The sequence below is a fragment of the Excalfactoria chinensis genome, chromosome 2 (assembly GCF_039878825.1).
Source record: "Excalfactoria chinensis isolate bCotChi1 chromosome 2, bCotChi1.hap2, whole genome shotgun sequence".
Taxonomy (NCBI): Eukaryota; Metazoa; Chordata; class Aves; order Galliformes; family Phasianidae; genus Excalfactoria; species Excalfactoria chinensis.
In genome coordinates this window covers 94,864,689-94,886,124 of record NC_092826.1, presented here as the reverse complement: position 1 = coordinate 94,886,124, position 21,436 = coordinate 94,864,689, and the positions used below count along the sequence as shown (strand labels likewise).

The window sequence follows — 21,436 nt, the reverse complement described above, 5'->3', positions numbered from 1 at the left end:
CTGGCCAGGGAAACTACCATAGTATCATCCCTAAGGATAGTGGGGGTGAGTTCTAGATTATAAAATAGTAGATGCCAGGTGCTTTAGGGCAAGTCAAAGTAACTTTCATATGTGCCTTTTTTTTTTTTTTTTTTTTTTTTTTTTTTTCTCTTTTCCTTTTTTAACGTATTGCTGGTAGAAACTACCATGGCAAATATTATTGTAGAACACAGAACTCTTTAACACAGCAACCTGCAAGGGAACATGCTATTTCATTCTTTCACTTTCCACAAAATTAGGTCTGAAGTAGACTTATGGAAGCAAAATGACTCAGATCATATCTCTTGCTTGGTAAAGAAACTCCATCACAGCAAGCAATTGCAGGTTGACCCCATAAGACCTAGGTCCCCTGACATCTCTTCCCAGACATGAAATGTCAAAGCTGGGTCAGGCAAAATCTCAGGAAAAGAGGCATCAGAGGATTATAATATTAGCATTAAGTGTTGTTCTAAAGATGGAGAGTAACAGCATGCCAAAGACATGGCTGATGTACCAGCAACCATTCTCACTGGCAGACATCTCATTTTATTACCTATTTCCTCTTTTTTTCAGTACATTATCAAGTACAGGGTTAGTGAAGAGGAAAGATATATGGGTGTATGGGAGATTGGTAATCACAGCCTGAACCTCTGATTAATCAGCTGAAGCAAGTATGGGGTCAGCTGTGGGAGCACAGGTGAGAGTGATGTAGCTGTGCTCCCGGAACGGGTGGAGCTCGACTCCATCCCCTCTGAGACCTCATTTAAGGGCTGACTCCCACTGAAGCAGTATCTCTTGGAGATTGCTCACCAGTGAGGACTGCCCCAGCTTCTTCAGCCAAGGCACCACCACTGGTGAGTTTACCTTTACTTATACTTTCTGTACATTTGTTACCATCTGTATGTTAATAACCAATACAATGGGTGATAGGAGCTCCTCAGGAAGGTCAGGTGTTTCAGACACTACAAACACACTGCTCTTTAGTACATCATGCAAACCTTTGCTGATAAACACGAGGATTTGCATTTTTATGCTGTGTCCGTCTCAAAATCAAAGAGATACCTGAGACATGGGTGAATGAGTTACACCTGTTGATACAACTTCTGGCTTGAAAGGGTCGAAGTCCAGATCTAGCAAAGATTCCTCTTTCTTAGTTTCAGGAATTTCATTCTGTTAGAAGAGAAAAATAACTCTTTAAAAAAAAACAAAAAACACCCCTCTCAAAAGTGGTCCCAGGAAACACAGTATTAAAAGGCCCAAGAAAAACCAAAAACAAAAAGCAAACAAACAGATTTTCAATCTGCAGCGCAAGCAAGGATCAGAGTAAGCTCAGAAGACTTTCCTGAACTTTTAATCTTATTTTTATGAGCTTCATTTTTATGATGCCTTTGTTTTCTGCGTAGTGCGCCTTTGCCTTTTCAGGCTAAACAAATTGTAGCCATCTTGAAAAAAGTGCCAAGTATTCACTATTCACTGTTTGACTGCAAAGGCCATTTTAAGTGCTCTGAGTCAGACACCAAAATTAAAAAAACTGCATAAATTCTATCTGATGTCCTTACTATTTAATGTGTGAGTCTCTCCCCAGATACAAATATTACTCATAAGTCAATATAGGAGGACATAAATGCATTTGAATAAATCTCAGTTCTGAACATAAATCAGCATTCAAATTTATTGGTGCACTTGGCACTAAACTGTAGGAATAATCTCATGTAACTAAACAGATCTTGGTACCTTGATCTGCTCTTACAAAACTGGATTACACAACAGAACGTTTTTTTGTTTACAATTAATAAATTAACCAAGGCCTCTGAGGTCACTGTAAGTATCTATACTGGTTCAACGGACCACATATTTTCCCTCTGCAAATTAACACGAGCAAACTATTACCATGCATCAATGCAAAATATGATTTTTAATCAGTGTGAAACTATAGCTGAGATATAATTATCACTAATGATAAATATTCTGGGCACACATCTTAGTAACAAGGCTAGTTCTGTCTGCTGCTGGTTGTTCAGTGTTTATTAAACAGTGAGAGAAGCTTGCTCTCAATGTATAGAATACACAGGTCATAATGAATTGAAGTGCTATTTTGAAAGTGTTCAAATTGTAAATAGGTACCACTGGATATAATTTGTACACATATATTCATATGTAGTCTCACACTGGAAAGGTAAAACAGAGTCAGACCAAAAGGGCAAACAGTCCAAACTCTTGCGCCTGACTATGGTTGAAGTGTGAAGCAGAGCAAGGCTGCAAGAACAGATCAGTCATAAGAAAAGAAAGAAATAAGTGGACTCCAAATACTCCATTCAGAGCCAAAAATGGCTGTAGGGTGGGAGTTTTGGAATTAAGGCAGGAGAGCAGCTCCATGGAAAGGGATCTGGGAGTGGTGGTTGATGGCTGGTTGATGATCCCCCCTGTTATTTTCATGGCCCTAGTGATGCTGACACTTATGCTGCCAACATTATGACTCAAGACAGCGATGAAATCAGACTGCAGCCCCCTTCCACAAGGACCAAGCAGTGGCTGTGTATGTACTTCCCAGTATGGGAGCTGCCATAATTTGTTAATTGTGTGGGAACTTATTTATAAATAACCCTTTGTTCTTCCAAATATATACCTATGGAATAGATAGCAGTGCCTTTTGTCCTCTCCAAATCACATGCTCAAATTCTCTGAGATATTTTTTCATTCCTGTGCCTGCATTTTTGTGTGTTGTCAAAATAATTAGTACAAAAACAAAAATTCTTGTGAAAATAAAACTTTGTAAGCATTCAGCATAAGGTCTACATCTGCATTCTGTCACACGTAGGCTAGGATTTTGAACCGTAATTACCATAATATAAGTGGTCCATTATTAAACAACCAACAGTTACCATAACGGCATGAAGACTGAATAACTAAATGCAAATTATACAGACTTATCTTCCACAATTCTGGGTTTGTTCTATGCAATTATTTTAAACTTCCTAGTTTAAAAATAATAAAACAAAAGTAATTCTCATCACTTCTTAGTTGTGTTCCTATTAATCAAAACCAAACAAACGATTTATGTAGTTGGTGTAGCTTTTTACACCTGCAGAGAGTTGATTATAAGAGCAAAGCACACCCCAAATAGGTTTATATTTTATAATTTTTGTGGAAGAAACAGAAACAACCAAGGACAAGATGTTTGGGATTAAAAAAAAAAAAAGGCATCTTAACTTTCCCATTGTGATTAAACCCGATTTTAGTTAAATCTCAACTGTAGTTGCAATTCATAACATTTTTAGTCAAATATCTCACCAGGAAATCTCATTTCTCATTTGAAAAATCTTTTTTTTTTTTTTTTTTCCCCATACATTAGCAATTCTATGCCTTCATAGTGACTATTTAAGACATGTTTAAAGATAAAATACTATGTTTGTGAACCTTTGAAGACTGTAGAAAAGGGTCATTGTGTCCCTGACTTCTACCAGAACTCTTTGCCTCCCTCACTGTTGAGGTTAGCCATACATCTTTAGAGTTGGAGAACTTCAGGTGATTGTAAGGCTGGACCCATACACCATTCTCTGAAGCTTACCTGTGATGGAGTTGTCACATTGATTTCTGGGACAAAGTTGTCATCAAAGAGGTTAATGATGTTCTCCTGCTGCAACTCCTTTGTGGGTGTGAGCTTAGGCAGTGGTGGAACTGGAGGACCTTTCCTCAGCTAGACAGACAACAAAAATATCAGAGACTAGTTCAAGAGATAGATGAGAGAGATTTAAGATAAGTCTAAACAGCTTGAGTTAGATTTTTGTCACTGCTACTTCCCCTTAAATGTAGGAAAAAATACATGGAACCAAAGGAACCTTTTGGCTGCTTGTCATCAAGTGTCTTGAAGGAAACGCTGCAGGAAAAGCAAAACAACTCTATTTTTCAAACTCAAGTTTTAAGAATTCACACAAAAGCATTTCTTGGATGAATTCAGTCTGCTCTGATGGGAATACAGTGCTGTGCGCTTTATTTCCTATGCAGCACACTGTTGGATGAGCAACACCACACATAACCAGGTCTTTTTAGCTTCTTAAAATCATTTCATTATGTCTCTGTGATTTTCTCCCTGCTTCTTGCTATCTTTTAAAGCCTACTTAATGCTAAGAACATACCAGACCTATGAACCACTGCACCTCAAGGTGCTTAGGTCACTAATTCCCTCTGCTCTCTAGAGATTCATGTAACTATGACAAATGTATTGCTTGGATTAACTCTGATCACTGGATATTTTTTAAATCATGTTTAAAAAAAAGAAAAAAAGAAAAAAAAAAAGAAGAATATAAAAATTCCTCAGATAATGCAACATCAATAAGACTAAACTGAATTTTATCCAATAAATGTTCAGCCACCAGGACATCACAGTTTGCAAGGCCAAAGAAAACAGGTGTGCTCACATTTTCTAAATGCATAAAAATCAACACAGAAGCTATGTCCCATTTTGAAAACATCAGCAACATCAACATAAGTCTTGTCTTTGATGCTTTCACAAAGTATCAGATAAAATTTTCATGGTACAGAGGATGCCCTTCATGAAACTGACAATTTCACGATACCAGGAAGAACAGAAATGACTCTTGCATTGTCAAACTTCTCAATCAAGTGTTGGTAGCAAATAATAAGCCTTTAATATCAGTAATCATATCACAGCAGTATTTAAACTAGCTCTGTTATTTACTGTTTAAGAGGGAAATCCATGTTGGCAGACCAGCAGTACTCCCTGGCTAGGTTTTTGTTTGTTTTTTTTTTCCACAGTAAGTATGAATTTCACCAAGCCTGATGGGGGTATGTATTGAAATGTGTTGAAATTCATGGGAGTTCTTGAAATGGATTTTTCAAGTTATCATTTCTGGGTCTTTAGAGACTGTGCACATTTTTGAAGTGTGTTTTGCTTAGGCACAACAAATGCCTCCAAATTCACCAGCTAGTTTAAATTTTTCTCATTCTTCTTCATTAAAAAAAAAAACATTTTCTACCCATGCTTGAGACACAAAGTTGAACAGCCACCCAATGACCCCTGGCACAATGGAGCCAGTGGTCTCCCCACAGTTTCTCAGTCCCATGCCTAGATTGAAAACAACACTGTATACACGATCACAGCTGTCATTTACTTCACAACAGGCCAGTTTCCTTTGTTGAGCTTCCACTTACCTGTGTGGGTGACTTAGGCCGGGCTGGTGCTGGAGATGCTGGTGCCAGCATATGATTGGGACTAGCAGTAGGGCTAGGAAGGGGAGAGACCTCCTCTGGTGGTGATGGTGTTTTTGCAATGCGGAGTGGACCTGAATCACTGGACAAGAATCAAAGTAATGGTCAGGACATACATATAATGGTAATTTATTACCTTGACAATTTGAATAGTTGAATGCCAGTGACCACAAAAGGCGATATACAGTGGAGATGAACCAAATCATTCTATAATCATAAAAATTAAAACTGTGATTATATAAAATCAAAATTCAGCGACCTATAGTTTCAAATGACGTTTTAATTTTTGAGTGACCTTTATTTTTGGAACATCTTCTGCAGCTGTTTACCTGATCATTATAACTCAATTTCTGCTTCTTTTTCTTTTTTTTTTTCTTTTTTCGAAATTTGAAATAATGTTTTATGTATAAGTTTATAATTATCATAAGATGGGAGCTGGCATTACTGCCTTCATTTCACACAGTTCTCAAAACAAAAGGCTTTAAGATAAAAAATCCCAGACGATGATATGCCAATGAATAATGCAAATAACATCAAAAGCTCAGGAACTTTTGGAAGGTTTCACTAAACCAAAACACAACCAAGATTATTATATACCTGTAGCTATTTAGATGGACAATTCACCACAACTATAAACAAGCAGTAGTCAAGAGACTTCAACAGAGCTCTGCTGATACTAAGAATAGATCTGATGAAGTACTGTCCTGTAAAAGGATTTGTTCGTCCTGTGAAAGGACCTGGTGCAAACACTGGGACATACTCAGCTACTTAGAAATGCTGAAAGCTTACAACTCAGGGAGACTATAATCTACAGCATTCAACAGCCACAGTACTTGGCAAGAGAAAAGTAAGTCCTACACATATTTAGCAAGAACAGAAGCACTACATGATGAAGGGAACCACACCATAAACATGTTCCTAACACAAGTGCAAGAAAAAATAATTCCTTGGAAAGGGCAAAGTTCAAACTCACCACCTCTTTCTGTGGAAATATTAAAGAAGAAAAAATAAGCAGTTATTAAGAAATTTCTTTCCTAGGTACAATATTTGTCCTCAAGATAGAAAATTCATTAGCATACAAATTTTTAAGATGGTACTCTATTTTTATATGGTACTCTAAAGGAAAGGGAATGTATAATGTCTATTTCTCACATATTTAAAAAGGAAAACGTTTAACCTCAAAAAGACTAATTCCTGAGTAATGTTGTAGAGGACTATTAAAATAATAAAACTCAAAATTTGTTGAGAATTTCACATAAGCCTCTGTGAACAATACACCAAAAATACTGTACTGTGTGTGAACTGTCAATCTTAGAGAAGCCTGAAGCAAAAAACACAAACACAAAAAACCACCACTCAAAGCTGATGACCTATAACTGTAACATTCTCACTTTGGACACAGTGGAGCTCAAATGAAATAGCAACATAAGAATTAAAAAAATATTTTAAAAAAGCATTTTTAAATAAGAATAACACAAAACATTAATCCATGCCCAGTCATTTGCAGCTAGAATCCTATTATTTTTCTCTCTCATTGATGGGAAGAAAAATTCAGTGGTTACAAGAATGTGTGCATGCTGGGCACAGTCTAAGAGACATACATGGCCAAATACTTGTTTATTACAAAAATGACTTTAAGTTTCCTAATATTATACTATTTTTTTATCCCATAACAATATTTTACGAATGCTCTATGGGAAATGTAGCCATCCTGCAGGGCCTGGAAATGGTGAGTTGTCAGCTCAGGGAGTAAGTGTGCATGATCACAAATTAACACTGACCTAATCTAATACAAACATTTTGAACACATTCTTAACATCATAGCTCCAAATTTTGCAATAGGTTGAAAGCTTGAGTATCTTTTTAAAATGAAATCAAAAGAAATATACAAATGGCAGCCATATGTTTGAGGCAGATGTTGTGCTCCTGGACAGTCTTTATTGTTGCTAATGTGAGCCTGGATTGAGGGCAAATTAACAGTAGCCGTAACATTGTTCTGACTGCTTCTGGATGAGCTAGGACTGGCTTGAAATTTGGGATTTATGCATTTGCTCTAATTATCACTATATTTTGACAAGCAACACTTTTACAATTAGTCTTTTCTGCCTATCATTATTACAGCACTGAGATCAAATTCTGGCAGAAAGGCTTTGTTCTTTCCAACTTAAAAAATCAAAAATAGTGCACTGGCTTCCAATGACCTTCAGAAAGCACTATCTGATTTTAAGCTTTCTTGGTTTTACTTTTATTTTAAGGCAAGATTGCTCTTGGAAGTCATTAAAAAAATGGCATTTAGTGACATTCTTTTTACTTTGGCTTCTCAGCTTTTATTATATACTCAGATCATATTTCCTGACTTTTCCCCATGAGCAGAAGAGATAAAACATGACATAGAAAGGTCAAGATTCTCACCTAATCACATGCCTTTAGGTGCTAAAAACACATCTAATATTAAAAGGCTTTGAAAATAGTCTGAGAGTTAATAATATTGTTGAAGACTAAAAACTTAAGAATAAACAGAGTACACACTAAGCTGGTACAAATTGGTATTCTAGGCTACAGTGAGACCAGGTAAATTGCAATAGCTGAAAATATGGCCCTTTTTCTTTTTTAGAATGGAAAATAAGTAGGTAATGAAGAAAGTTTCACAGATTTACTTATGTTGAAAACAGCTTCAACCAAGGGTACTTTCATCTACCTTCTTGCCTGAAGAAACCCAATAACTGAGTTGTACAGCAAACACTATATATTATGTAGGTGCTAAAATCCACAAATCATACTTCAGTGCAATTCACTAAAATAAGAAATAAAGTCACCTTGGTGCCCCTTGAATGGTGAAGGCCTTGTCTGCATGCTGATCTCCCAGCTTCGTCATCACTTCATACAGTTTGTGACATAGCTGAGAAAATAAAAACACTTGTCTGAGTTTAGATGAAGCATTATATCTGTGATATATTTATCACAAAGGTGATAAATCTGGTCTGGTTACTGCTCTGATTTCTTTAAAACTGTTAACAGTTCCTTCCAAAAAATAAGCAGTGCTATACATAACAAATGTTTAAGTGGAAACCTATTGAAATGCATAGAAATGTTCTCAAAGAAAACAGTTTTTCAAAAAAATAAATGCAGAATTTCAGGGAACAAGTTTATAAATGTGACTTAGTGCTGTCAGCTTTCTGATAGAGAGAGTTACCTAAAGTTTGAAGAAATGTGTAGCACAGATGATTCATGTTCTCCCCTCAAAACTCTGGTCTCAGCTCAAGTGGGACTTTAGTCTAGCAAGTTTTCCATGCCACCTGGCTTCCTGTAGGCTACTATAGATAATACACTACCAATTAGTAAGGTATTTAATGCATTCAAAAGATCCTTATTGAAATTGCTGTATTTGCCTGATTGTGACAGATCTAATGTTGTATTTCTGACAACGTGTATAATGGTCCTGAAGGGTATAATTGACACATTTCTTATGTACTGATTAAAGCAACGAGACACTTAGGAACAGGACATGGAAAAACGCTGTCGGTAAGCGTGCTAGGAAGAATGGAGAAGGTATTAAAATAAAAATGCAGTTTAATGTTGCAACAGTAATATTGTCTCTACTACATTATGGACTATTTTCTAAGATTACTCAGGTTACTTTTTTCTTAAAGAGAATACAAAAAAGGCAAGTAGTAAACAATATGAAGATTATAGCACATATCTGGATCTAGGGCAACTTTTGATCTGTGCTGCTGCTAGCTTTTTACTGCTGCGTTACATTTGTTTGCTGTTATGCATAGCACATACTCCAGTATACATGAGATATTCATTTTACTTACTAAAGCTATTTCCTTGTGAAACTTGGCTTCAAGGCTGGATACATTTTTGAAGGTGTTCACATAAAAGCCGACTCGCCTATGGAGGATGGCACAGGGAAAGGAGAAAGAGAATAAAGGATGGAGATAACAGAGAAACAAAAGAAAATGATTTATTTATTTATTTTTTTTCCAGACCACAAGCAGAATCCTTGATTACTATTCTCAGCAAAGCATGACACTGGGTTGAACACCAAAACTTCAAACTTATTTGTTCCTTACTATTTCTGTTTGTGTTTCACACTGCATAGAGCAACCAAGTTGCAAGAAGCCCACAACAGGGGGCTTCAGCTTGTTTAAGAGCATCGAGGTGACACTAGGTGTGTTCTGGGACAGCTATAACATATCTGGCTTAGTACTGACCAGTGGAAAATGTCTCATGCTTAGTCCACCCTAATAAAACTAATCCTGAAACATATGCATATGAAAGAAATTAATTTCTAATACAGACTTTTTCCCACATGCATTCAAAAATCTGCTCTCTCAGGGTGAGTGTTTATATGTCCCTCATACATTTTAAAAGCAAGGGATGTTGTCTTGAGTTATGGATTATTCTTTCTCCTATTTAAAACTTTCAAGCACAATTTCTCCAAGCTTTTACTACACAAAATTGTCTTTGGCATAAGAATAAGCTTGCAATATGTCAACACAATTAATATTTTTCTTCCTGAATAACTATGATATCTAAAAATAGGACCGTGAAAGCATTTGCTACCTAAAGCACAGTTTCTAAACTATGCATATTGCTCAAATTAAGTTTTATCTTTCTCTGAGACAAGTTAGTGGGGAACATATATTGAAATAAGAGGGCCTTTACTCTAAATTAATAATATGGAATTCTATCTTTTGCAAGCCCATAAAACAAGTATCCCAAAGTGCAAAGAAGATTTTAAATCTGAACTCGATAGAAACACGGCAGGAGAACTCTTTAGTGATAACAAACTTAACAGGAATTAATTTAGATGGCAGAGAAGACAAAGTAGACTGGTAATTCAGAACACACTTTCACTCCAGACTGCCATTTGTTAAAGAACATAGTGCACTAATGAGATGCTTATTTCCACATTGCGTTTGTTCTCCTGCTCATTTTGAATGCATATTCTATATAAATACAGTGCCTGGTTAAACAAACCAAACAAATGATCAATTCCATCAAAAGCCTTTACATCAAGAACATGTCCAGCATAAAACTACGAAGTGAATGTTCTGAAGTAATTATAATTAAATATTATTTTTCCTTTCTTTTCCTGCTTTGGTAGTACTTCATAGAAGATTGAAAACAACATTTGCCATTAAATCTTTATACCTTTGTAAATGTCTTTGCTTTGATACATCTTACAGAAAAATGACATAAAGATAGAGCCACTGCAAATCTTCTGGATCAGTGTGTGACTGCTCTATATGGTTGCTCTTAACAGTGGATATATTTGATCCTTTATCAACAAGTAGCTCTTTGTTTGTTTGTTTGTTTCCTGAAAGGAACAAGTATCTATGCACCACAGCTTCTGAGAAAAGTGATGGCAGCAGTGGGTTTTAGTCATGACTGGCTATTCTGTGCTCTGCCACAGTTCTTTATCCAGAAAAATGAGATATTTTCGCACCTTATAACAAAATATGACAAAGAATCTTAAGTACTGTGATGATATACTGAAAGAAATAAACATAAACATAAATTTATTTACAATAAATACAATAATTTTCTATCATTATAAGGCATTTTCCCTGTAACTATTTCAAAAGATGACAGATAGGATTTCAAGGACTTTGTGCCAGCTTGTTAAAATCCCCTCATTCCCTTTTCTTGGTCTCCCTTTAAGCAATTAAGGCAATATCTGCCTAGGCTTACCGTGACCACAGAGAAGGCAATTCTTCTTGCAAATCAGTGTTAAACTCTTCAAACACTTTCTGTGCTTTTTGAAACTCTTCTTCTGCCTAAAACAAAAAAGGGTGACTTCTTCTATCACTATAATATAGAGTAAAACCTGGAAGAACTGTTTCTGTCACATGGTGGGATTTATTAATTTATTTATTTATTGGTGACTCAATATGAATTTTTATTGACAAAGTGACTTAGTCATAAACAACAAAGGCCAACACAGGGCTTGCTGTCTCCCAGATCACATCAAAAGATAAAGTTAGAGCTCAAGCATCACTTGCTCATAAAATTGGCTGTGTTCCCTCCCCATCCACCAAAATACTTAAAATGCTTCTATCCTTAAGGATAATTTCTCACTAGTTTTAATTCTGAAAGAGGAAAAAGAAGAGAAGCTTTGTGATAAGTCTCTGCACAGAACTGGAGTTCTCAAAGTCGTAAACCAGTATCCTTTCCAGTGCACTACCTTGGTAATCCTGCCTTCATCTTTTCTTTTGGAGCTCTGCAGGGCTTCTAGATGATGCCTTGCACTGTCGTAGTCCACTAGCTTTCTGCTTCGTTTTGCAATACGTGTCTATACAGAGGTAAAAATGAAAGTCAGTACAACTCACTTATTTTTTTATGTTATTTTACCTATGTAGTTTGTATTCTCCTTCATCTGCCATTCAATAACATCTTACTATAATGTAATCTTACTAGAGAACACTGGCATGCAAAAAGAGAGAAACTAACAATCTTATTTTATATAAGAAATATGTATACAGATGGTTTGGAAGGCTGTTCTGTGGGTGTGCTGAGGTATCAATGTTATGCAAGACTTATCTCATTCTCCAGAATAAGTGGACTTGTTATACTCATGGGAACACTGTCCTTTTACCTTATATACAGTGTGCAAATTTAATGAATAGTTAACATAGTGTTTTTATAGTAGGAAAAATACTTAAAATGTAGTTCTCAGTGAAGCTGCTCTGATACAGAAGTTAGACATAATATAGTAGGAACTTTTAACATATAATAGGAATTTTAATTTAGCTGCTGTAATTCTCTTGCAGCTAAGCAAATGTCCTCCATAATAAGCTGACTTTACAAAGTTCCATATTACAAGTGAATTCTACATGATAAGAACACATAAGCACAGACTGACTTAGCAGCAAGTCTGAAACTGAGTATTACTAATATCGTTGTTTTTTTTTTTTTTTCCTGATGTAAATGGCAGAGGAGATGACTGGTGATGTTTATAAATTCTCATCTGTAGGTAAGCATTACTGTACTTTGATATCAGGAAATTGTCCTAGATATGTATCCAAAGTCAACAATGATCCATCCACAAGTTTTTGATGGAAGTCCTCCCAGAGTTCATCACATTTCTGTAAAGACAGATTGAAAGAGAAATAACTTAACAGTTTAATTCCACTTCAAATGTAGGGGAAATACACACATTAATGGTGCAGATTAATATTTCTGAAGTTTTCAAGTGTTCTTTATAGGGCAATTAATCAATAGCTTAATCTATAATATAATAAAAAATATGCACCTTGGTATTGCAAGCTTTAATTAATAACAACAAAAAAAAGAAATTTTAGTTCAAAAATTACAGTTTTTTCTTCCATTTTTTCAGATAATAAATGTTTTATGAAAATGAGGGTATTGTGTATTCAAGGTTTTCCTCGGGATTTCAGATTCCTGAGGACTACCAGTGCAGAATCTGAAGTGGCTCTAGCACTGACTATGCTCACTGATGATAAACTTTCCTTACAGAGGAAGGAAGGACAACTAAAAATTAAAAAGGAAATAGAAGAAAAATTAATAAGTGAGTTTCTCATCAATGAGTTTCTGTAAGCTTAGTTTGGGTTTAAAATTTGGTTGTCCTGTGTGGAGCAGGGAGATGGACTCAATGCTTGTGAGTCCCTTTCAACTTGGGATACTCCATGACTTTTAAAATAAAAGTTGTGGAGACTCACCCTAAGAAAGGTCCAATTTTCTACCCTACAGCTTTTGTGTCATTAAGGTGCATCTGATGAAATGACTGGTTTACAGACTGAACTCTACCTTCCACTGCTAGGAAAACAGGGATTACAGATCTGAAACTTGCCAATAAGCAAAACAAACAAATTAATCCCAGAAGCTATAGCAGTTTTTCCCAGTCCTCTTTGCAGCTTCTGGGCAGCTTCCCTTTGTAGCTTTCAGTTTTTTAGAACATGCTAATGTAGCTGATGTGACAAGGAACCTAGGGATAGTTGGGTGCAATTCCTTGCCAAAAGCAAAATCCTACTACATAGCTACCTAGGGCTCCTGGTCCTGGATTCTCAGTTAGGCAAGTCATTAGCACATGTTAAACATCCTGTTCCCCTTCTCTCCTTGCATATTTCAAAATGACTGAATTTTCCTTTGATGGGAGAGAGGCTAAAGGGAGCTATTATCCTCAAGTCAAGTCCAGAAAGCTATTCCCTAGTGTTTACTTTATCATAAGTCACCACAGGGCACATTGCAAATGCTGTGTGATGTCAGCATTCAGTTCATTCATTTTCTACTGTAACAGAGTCCCTAAGGGATTACTGCAATCCATTAATCATACTTGTAAAATACCTCATTTATTAAGGCAACATTTAACCTAAGAGGATATAAATAGCATGGTATCTCTTCTTACATGTTTGGAAGTTCAGTGCTTTTAAAATAAAAAATGTCATGCCTTCAGCAGCAGGAAAAGCTAGAAGAAGGCAGCCACAGAGAAGAAAGCAATCATTCAGCTGATTTGGGAAGACTGCTTTATCTTCCAGATTCTTGTTTATCCAGGAGGCCCTGCATACTGAGCATCACATGGCTTAAAGTTACTTTGGTATTGTTTAGCGCTTCCTTGTCACCACCAGCATTTCTGGTAAGAGAATTTCCTCACAATTTAGGATTTTTAATTAGGCAATTGAGAGTACCTTAAGTTAGACTCCCCCGTGTCTTCTAGAAAAGCTGTATTTCTCTAATCATTGGAGGAAGCTAGATAAGGCTGAAGAGAATAGCACAAACTTGTCCATCAGATGCTATGAGAACCAATTCTGGTCATGCTGATGCTGACCTCATCAGAAGCTTATGCCAGCTACTTTGTAAAACAATGAAAATAGGGCTTCTAGTAAGGAGGAGGTACACTTCACAAGACCAATAATTTCTCTGCTAAGAAATTTTGATTCATCACACAATATATGATTAAGGGAAATTTCAGATCTCCTTGATAGCTCAGATGAATCGATTTGCAGTCAAAATGCTACTACTTTCATCTTTCTACATATCTCACCTCACCAATCATTTTCACATCTTCTCGTCCGTACCAATCTGGCTCATACACTTCATGGAGAGACTCTGTAAGCTTCTTTGAGGCATCTTGCATCCCTGTAATTAAATATAAAAAGGAATATGTAGGTGCCAACTACAAGGAACAGTTGATAAATATTTTCATTTTAATCTATGTGTGCTTACTATACTATTCCCTCTGGCATGTTCAGAATGTAATTTACAAGAGCTGAAACAAAACCTTTATGTTCAACCAGCTCACCCAGGCTAATAAGAAATCTCCTTCATGTCAGAATTAGCCCATATTTATGCATGAAAAAAAAAAAAATCCTGTTAGATTAGGAATTTTATTTCCAGTTCTGAAGTAAATCTATTGGAACATGAAAACAACTTGGAGGGTTGTTCTGCCCCCTGAAGACATTAAATACCTATTTGAAAGACTGTCACAGAGAAGCCAAACAAATAGCAGCATGACTTTGATTATTCTCAGCTCTTCCTAGCTAGTTTCCTAGCTCATCCACAATGAGTCCGTGCCTGCCTGTGTGCAAGATGAAGCATTTCCAGGATTGGGTGATCACATGGCAGAGATTTACGGGAACTGTTGTATCTGATCTTATATAAGACATTAAGTTCAGGATCAGTAATTTGAAAATGATGATTTTATTTGAACTTCTTTGCAAAATCTAAACAGTGACTACTAATAGTTCTCACAGAATCACGGAATGTCAGGTGTTGGAAGTGACCTCAAAAGATCATCTAGTCCATTTCCCCTGCTGAAGCAGGAATACCAAGATTAGGTCATCCAGGAATGTGTCCAGGTGAATTTTGAATGTCTCCAGAGAAGGAGACGCCACAGCCTCTCTGGGCAGCCTCTAGATTTTTGTCTTAGCATTACCTTTAAACAAAAAATGAAAATTGCTCGAAGTCTGTTTGGTGCAGCACATCTGTGCTTTCTTGTAAATATCTCTAGTGTGATTCATAGAATTGCTCACTTAGGTTGGAGAAGACCGTAAAGATCATCAAGTCCAACTGCAACAGCAGCTTTTAAACTGATTTTCAGATTAAACTGCTAAGTGGCTAGATTTAGCATCAATACTTCTGTTTTCTTCATGAATAAATGCTTAGGAGCAGAAGAAGATAATTCACTTGGAACTTATATGTCTAAAGGAGCAGTTTTGACATAGTCAGTTGCTGACTGAATGACAGAGCTCAGCTTAGAGAATTTGTACAGCATAAGGATTTAAGAAGCATTTTTTAATGTTTCTTAAAACAATTTTTTCCTTCTCTTCTTTGTGGTAGATACTAAGGATAATTTGTCACAGGCTCAGAAAGAATTACAGAATAGAGGTTGCTCTTTGTTTTTGTTTTTGTTCTGTTTTTTTCCTTTGTATGGCAGATTGCACTAAAATATAGATGATCTTCAAATATTTTTTTCCAGGGAGCACTCATATAAGATCTTCTTTAATGTCACTATGAATTAATGAACTCAGGAGGTGAGGCAAAACCAGCACAGCATTGCCATGCTTAGGAAGGCTGTGCTCTGTCCACTCAGGGCAAACACACAAACTGGGATGGTCTGCACATCGCTGCTCACATATGATCCTTTCTGATACCTGAACTTCTGCCCTTCAGGACTCTGCACTCTAAATCTGCAACATACACTCTGGCAGCAGCCTGCTAGCACAGCTTTCCCCTAATCTCTCCTGCAATATGCATTCAGCTCAGTCACGGGCTTGCCTTGAGTAGAGCACCTACATACACGAGCTGTGTTAAATACTTTGTTAATTGCAGCATGTATCTCTTAACAGAGCAAGTAAAAGACACTTAACAGCCCTTTCTTGAGGGATATCAACTTACTTACACCAACTTCTACATTTCCTTCACTTCTGAGAATCTGCAAACTTTCAGTCAAGCATATTCCCTGCAAAAAGCATCAGCCAAGTCCAGCTGCAGCGTAAAGCAGATGCACATAATAACATTTGGCTCCCTTGGTCAGAAAGCTTCAGTATGAAATTCCCACAGGACAAGACCACTCAGGTGTCTATTTTCCTACTAAATCTATACTGGGCTTACCGCAATACCTCAAAGGGATTTAGAAGCCTTCTCATTCTTTTTCATGTCTACAGGTATAAATTTACAATGTTAAAGGATACTTTTTTTTTTATTTTTCATTGAATGCTTTTTACACACAGATACCTTTTATGTATTAATCACCACTAAAGTTAAGAGGATTAGTGTCTTCCATAGACTGCAGCCTGTCTCTCTCTGCTGTTTTCAGCTGATGTCACTGAGAAAGATAAATTGTTTAGAGCAAGTCATGAAGGCACTATGAAATGTGAAAACACTTTTTAATGCTGGTGAACATTTAGAATTTCATATTTAATATCAACTGTTTCAGTAAGTACTACTTCTTGATAATTAAATCACTTAATAACCAGAAATAATTTAATCACTCAGGAAAAATGATGCTAAATAATTCTGTTACAGAAGTTTGAGACATCCATGTGAAGTGTTACCTCTTTCTTTGTGAAAGAGCCTCTGTCCCTGGACTCCTAGGAGCACAATATGTAGTAGGTATCCTCAGAGGACATAGGTACAGATATTCTTGTCACAGTGTCTCGGGATGGCAGAGGGCGGGTGACCCTTTGCTATCACAGTTCCAACATACTCAAGCTCCCATGGAGACTGAGATTGCCTTGGGAACCCATGCTAACTTCAGGACCTATATACTACATCCTCATGTCCTGGCAGAGAAATTTAGGCAGAATTAAGGAGAAAATTCCATTTTCCAAACTAAGCAAAGCATCTTAGTCTGGATGTATATTTTAATATCTTATTTGAGTGCAGAAGAGAACTTCATGTGAGGTTCTCCAAGGAAATGATCTGTCTTGCCACACAAGTTGCATCCATTACTGTCCATTTTTCATTGGAATTTTCACTAGAACAACTCAATCACTTCATATTTCATTGCTAAACTTTACAGAAAGATGATGAATAGTTTTATTGCTTCTCAGGAAACATATGATTGATTTTAAGATTTATTTGTCTGAAGAATATGTTTAATTCAGTCAGCCACAGACTGACAACTAGGCAGTAAAGTTGCTTACAGCCCTTCAGAATCTCCATTTCTCTTCCTATAAACCAGTTAATGTTTCACACCACATCAAGCTACATGAGAAATATCTTATGAAGCAGGATTCCTTTCTACCTCTGTCAGCTTGTTACCTTCAGGCAAATCCCAGGATATATCTACTAATCTACACTTGCACTTGCAAAGAGCTTATGGTAGAAATCGGGAGGCTGATTTAGGGTTTTTTTAACTACAAGCCCACAAAACCTTTGAAGTCTACAGCTCTAAAAAGATCAAAAAAGTATCATGGAGTAGAGAATCTAGATGCACGTTGCCAAGGAGATGGGAAGAGACAAAGACTGAGGCATGAGATGACTACAGCTATGGGAGGCAGCACACAGCTTTGTCAGTACAAACACAACTGATGCATAGCAAACATCAAACTACAATTCAGGTTAAATGAAGTAGCACATATAAACCATTCAGATTTACAACAGCTTCATTATATGGTTCCACTGGGTCCTTAAGTAACTAGTAGTAAAGGCAAGACTGAACCGAGACTAAGAAGCACATCTGATTTAGGGATGGAGTCTGAATATAGCAAAAATTCTCTTCAAGAATGCATGCTAATAAACCTAAGAAAATGTTAGATATATCAGAACAATGGGGTAAAGGGCTCTAAGAAGGCTCCTTTGCTTAAGTTGTGGTCGGATCTCATACTTTCAGCTTCCAATATTCAGTCACTCAAAAGTCACGCAGCAAAATGGCAATTTTTACTAGAGCTGACAATGTTCCAGCTTCATAAAATGCATTTGAGAAAGGTCAGCTATTTTGCTATTTCTTGAAACACTCTAAAAAGTGAACCCTATAGAGTGAACTGCTTTTCTTCCATCTCTAAGAACACAAAGATATCAAGTGCATTTATACGATCAACTTTCTTCCCTACAAAATGAACTCCTGATCACAGTGTACTTTTAAAGCCCAGATGTCCTATATACTGAAATACCACTTTAGTGCCTGAATATCCGTAGTGGAGGTTCGTATGCTTTTCTGAGTAGCCACCCCAAAATTTTTGATGGTGTCTATTCCTCAAAGAATAGCAATTGTAGCCATTTTCTGATGATCTCTGCCACCCAAAATCTGGAGGGGTTTTCACCATCAGCTGCAAGGATGCCCCTGGGCTGTGTATCGTGGAGTGCTGCCCTGGGCTGCTATCCCACTTTGCAGCAGAAATGTGTTCCAGCATATGTGCCAAGGATGATCACTAGTGGCTTGTTGGCTTTGGAGAATAACATTTTTTAGGTTGTTATGAGCTGCTTATGACTGGGTCTTTTTTAGGGCAGAAAGATAACAAGGTGTTAGCAAACACTTTACATTCCCAGGAAGAAAGTCATTCCAAGTTATTTTCATATATGGACTTACAGGCTGCAAGAAGAGAAAGATTTAGAACAGAAAAGCACAGCTAAAAAGGAAAAAACTTGCACAGTGAAAAAATTCATATAAAGTTAAAAGTAAAATTCAGTGGAAAGAATAGCCCACTAGATAGAAAATAGCCCACTAGGTAGTAAGCCAGCAAAAGGATCATGAATGCACAAACTGCAAGGAGAAGAGTCAGAAAGAAAATGAAACACAGGAAGGGGGGCTGTTGTCACCAACATGGAAATCAAAGCAGCATGTAAACTGTCAGCCTACATGAGAGAGAAGCCATCTGGCCAAACTGCCTCATCACACTGCTTCTGGCTATGCATACATCTCATAATGTGTGTGGGGAATTGAATGGCTGAAAAATTAGAATATAAAATCAGCATCCAATGGGTCCCAAACAAATGAAGAATGTTGAAATCCCTTCCAACCTCCTTGCATCCAAAATAAACCCAAACACTGTGCAAATCCCTACAAGGAGAATTACCTCTTGTCTGGTATAGGATTTTCCTTTTCCAGCCCTTTCAGCAAACAATAGAAAATCAAAGATATTAAGCTACTGCTTTGCTCTGCATCCTACACTTACTATCGAAAGGACCTTCTGTGCTTGTTAATGGCTGCTAAAGCTTTATGACACACTGATTTCCAGAAATGTAGGAACTGGTTTATAACATTTTTCCTGCAGGACTGGAGTCAGGCCAAAAATATGTATGTATACAGATTCTCTTTATTTATATCAAGAAGTTATTAATGAATCTACAAATGTCACAGACTCTTATTCCCTTTCCTTTAGGACCTTGCCTCCAGCTCCTCTGAAAAGAAGTGGGATGATGGAGAATAATTGCTGGATATAACGCTAAATTGAGTATACTGGATATATGAGCATTTACTAAGATTGAAATATCTCTTTACTTATTCTCTGATATTTAATCACTGAGCTTCTGGTACTTGGATCTTTATTATTAAGGGATTACATCCTATTTTCAATCTTGATAAAAATTATTTTGAAAACAAAAAAATAAATAGATCACAACATCTTAGGGAACATGATTTCAGAAAGAGAAGTCCTATTATCCAAATAGTAACACCAGGAAATGTAAGGAAACCTGTAAAACTGCAAGGGATCTCTTGCCTTGCATGGAGTATTTTGTATTATAGCATTTGCAAAGATGAGTAATGCACAGATTTTGTTGGTGCTCTGGGCAGTAGATTTGCACACAAAGGACAGTTGAGGGTAAACCATGCATGCAAGACTATGTATGCACATGAGTTGTCATCAGAAGAAGCAGAAAATCTAGCAACAGATTAAATAGTCCATGCCAGATCCAAACCAGAAAAATAGATTATTAATGACTAAAGCAGTTGTACTTGTATTTGCCTTCGTATATCTTAAACGAGAATATTTATCTCACTTTTTATCAAATTTGCTTTATGAAAACAACTTAAAACATAAAATATCACCTTTGATGGCTGCTAAATATCCTCTCAGCTCTCTCTGGAGCCTGGAACCCTCTGCCTGTAAAAGAAAACAGACAAGAAAGACAACTAGTAAGTAAAAAGACATTACAGTTATGTTATTGTAAACAAGCTTCAGTTACATTTTACACACATACTGTATGCCAGACTTATCAAAAAAAGAGCAACTTCATGAGCTTCCTGAAGAATAGTGTTACATGATGTAAGCATTCAAAATGCAACTAATAGGCCACAAAATGTACTCTCTATGCTAAAATTTCTGATTTTGTTTAATCAGTCACTTGGATGGAGAATTCCAGTCAAAGAACAGTAGGTATATTTTAGAGTTACAGTCCAGTTCAATTCAGCCTGACTCATGTCCTAATAAGGACAAAAGGCTTATTATTTTTCGAACAGTATTCCAAATACTGTAACACTTTGCAAGCATATATCTCCTAAAAAACAATAGGGTTAGTAATTACGTTTAGCTTGGCTGTGGTATCCTGCATTGTGCTGTGAAGTCTCAACTGTTCCTTTAGTAAATGCATCAAAAGGATCTTCCATGTTCTTATACCAATAGTCTTTTAAAAACTCAAGACTAAAGAGAAAACAGACTGCTTTACTTTATCTCTGACTGTGTCACAAGTTGGACTTCACAACTCATAGGATTTACAGTAAAATCTGTACTAAACTATAGCACAAAACTTCATTGCTACAAAGCTGTTCTCCAGGACACTTACAATAGCCTGAAGATTTTGGAAATTCTCTGTGCTTATTTCCTACCAAATATCCTTAAAAGTTCTCATTTAAGTGCTTAGAATCTATAAGAACATCAGCCTGCAGTCACATTTTCTCACATAAAGCTACACCATATGGAATCAGCTGCAAAATATGAGCGATGGTTTTGGACGTTTTCTCATGTTTCTCATGTGATATACCTCAAAAGGATGTGTGTGTGAATACATCAGGAGGCAGTCTCAACTGGTATGAACTGTTATAACTCTATTGAAGCCAAAGGACTTCTGATGTCAGTAAAGGACTTGCAATTAGTGCCAGCAATGGTTGGGGCATTCAGAGGCAGAGAATCATAAGAAACTCAGATTGAAAGGGATCATCTTGGTCTTTCTCAAAAAATACTTATTTGCACAGACTGCACACATACTGCAACACACAGATTATATGTGACAAACTCACTTGCCTGTCCCAGCTCCCTACGGGGAATTCAAGGCCTTTATT

General features: G+C 36.6%; 1 protein-coding gene across 2 annotated transcripts in view; it reads right to left on the bottom strand.

Annotated features, from left to right (window-relative positions):
- The window catches only part of LOC140247687 (amphiphysin), a 99,349-nt gene that overhangs the window by 27,007 nt on the left and 50,906 nt on the right, over positions 1-21,436 (bottom strand). For both annotated transcript variants that reach the window (XM_072327528.1, XM_072327529.1), the window contains exons 3-12: positions 20,207-20,261; positions 14,258-14,352; positions 12,246-12,341; positions 11,441-11,548; positions 10,948-11,033; positions 9,066-9,141; positions 8,064-8,146; positions 5,191-5,329; positions 3,587-3,715; positions 1,081-1,188 (exon numbers count right to left, since the gene is read on the bottom strand). In XM_072327528.1, the coding sequence (XP_072183629.1) occupies positions 1,081-1,188; positions 3,587-3,715; positions 5,191-5,329; positions 8,064-8,146; positions 9,066-9,141; positions 10,948-11,033; positions 11,441-11,548; positions 12,246-12,341; positions 14,258-14,352; positions 20,207-20,261 (975 nt within the window). The remainder of the gene's footprint in view (positions 1-1,080; positions 1,189-3,586; positions 3,716-5,190; positions 5,330-8,063; positions 8,147-9,065; positions 9,142-10,947; positions 11,034-11,440; positions 11,549-12,245; positions 12,342-14,257; positions 14,353-20,206; positions 20,262-21,436) is intronic.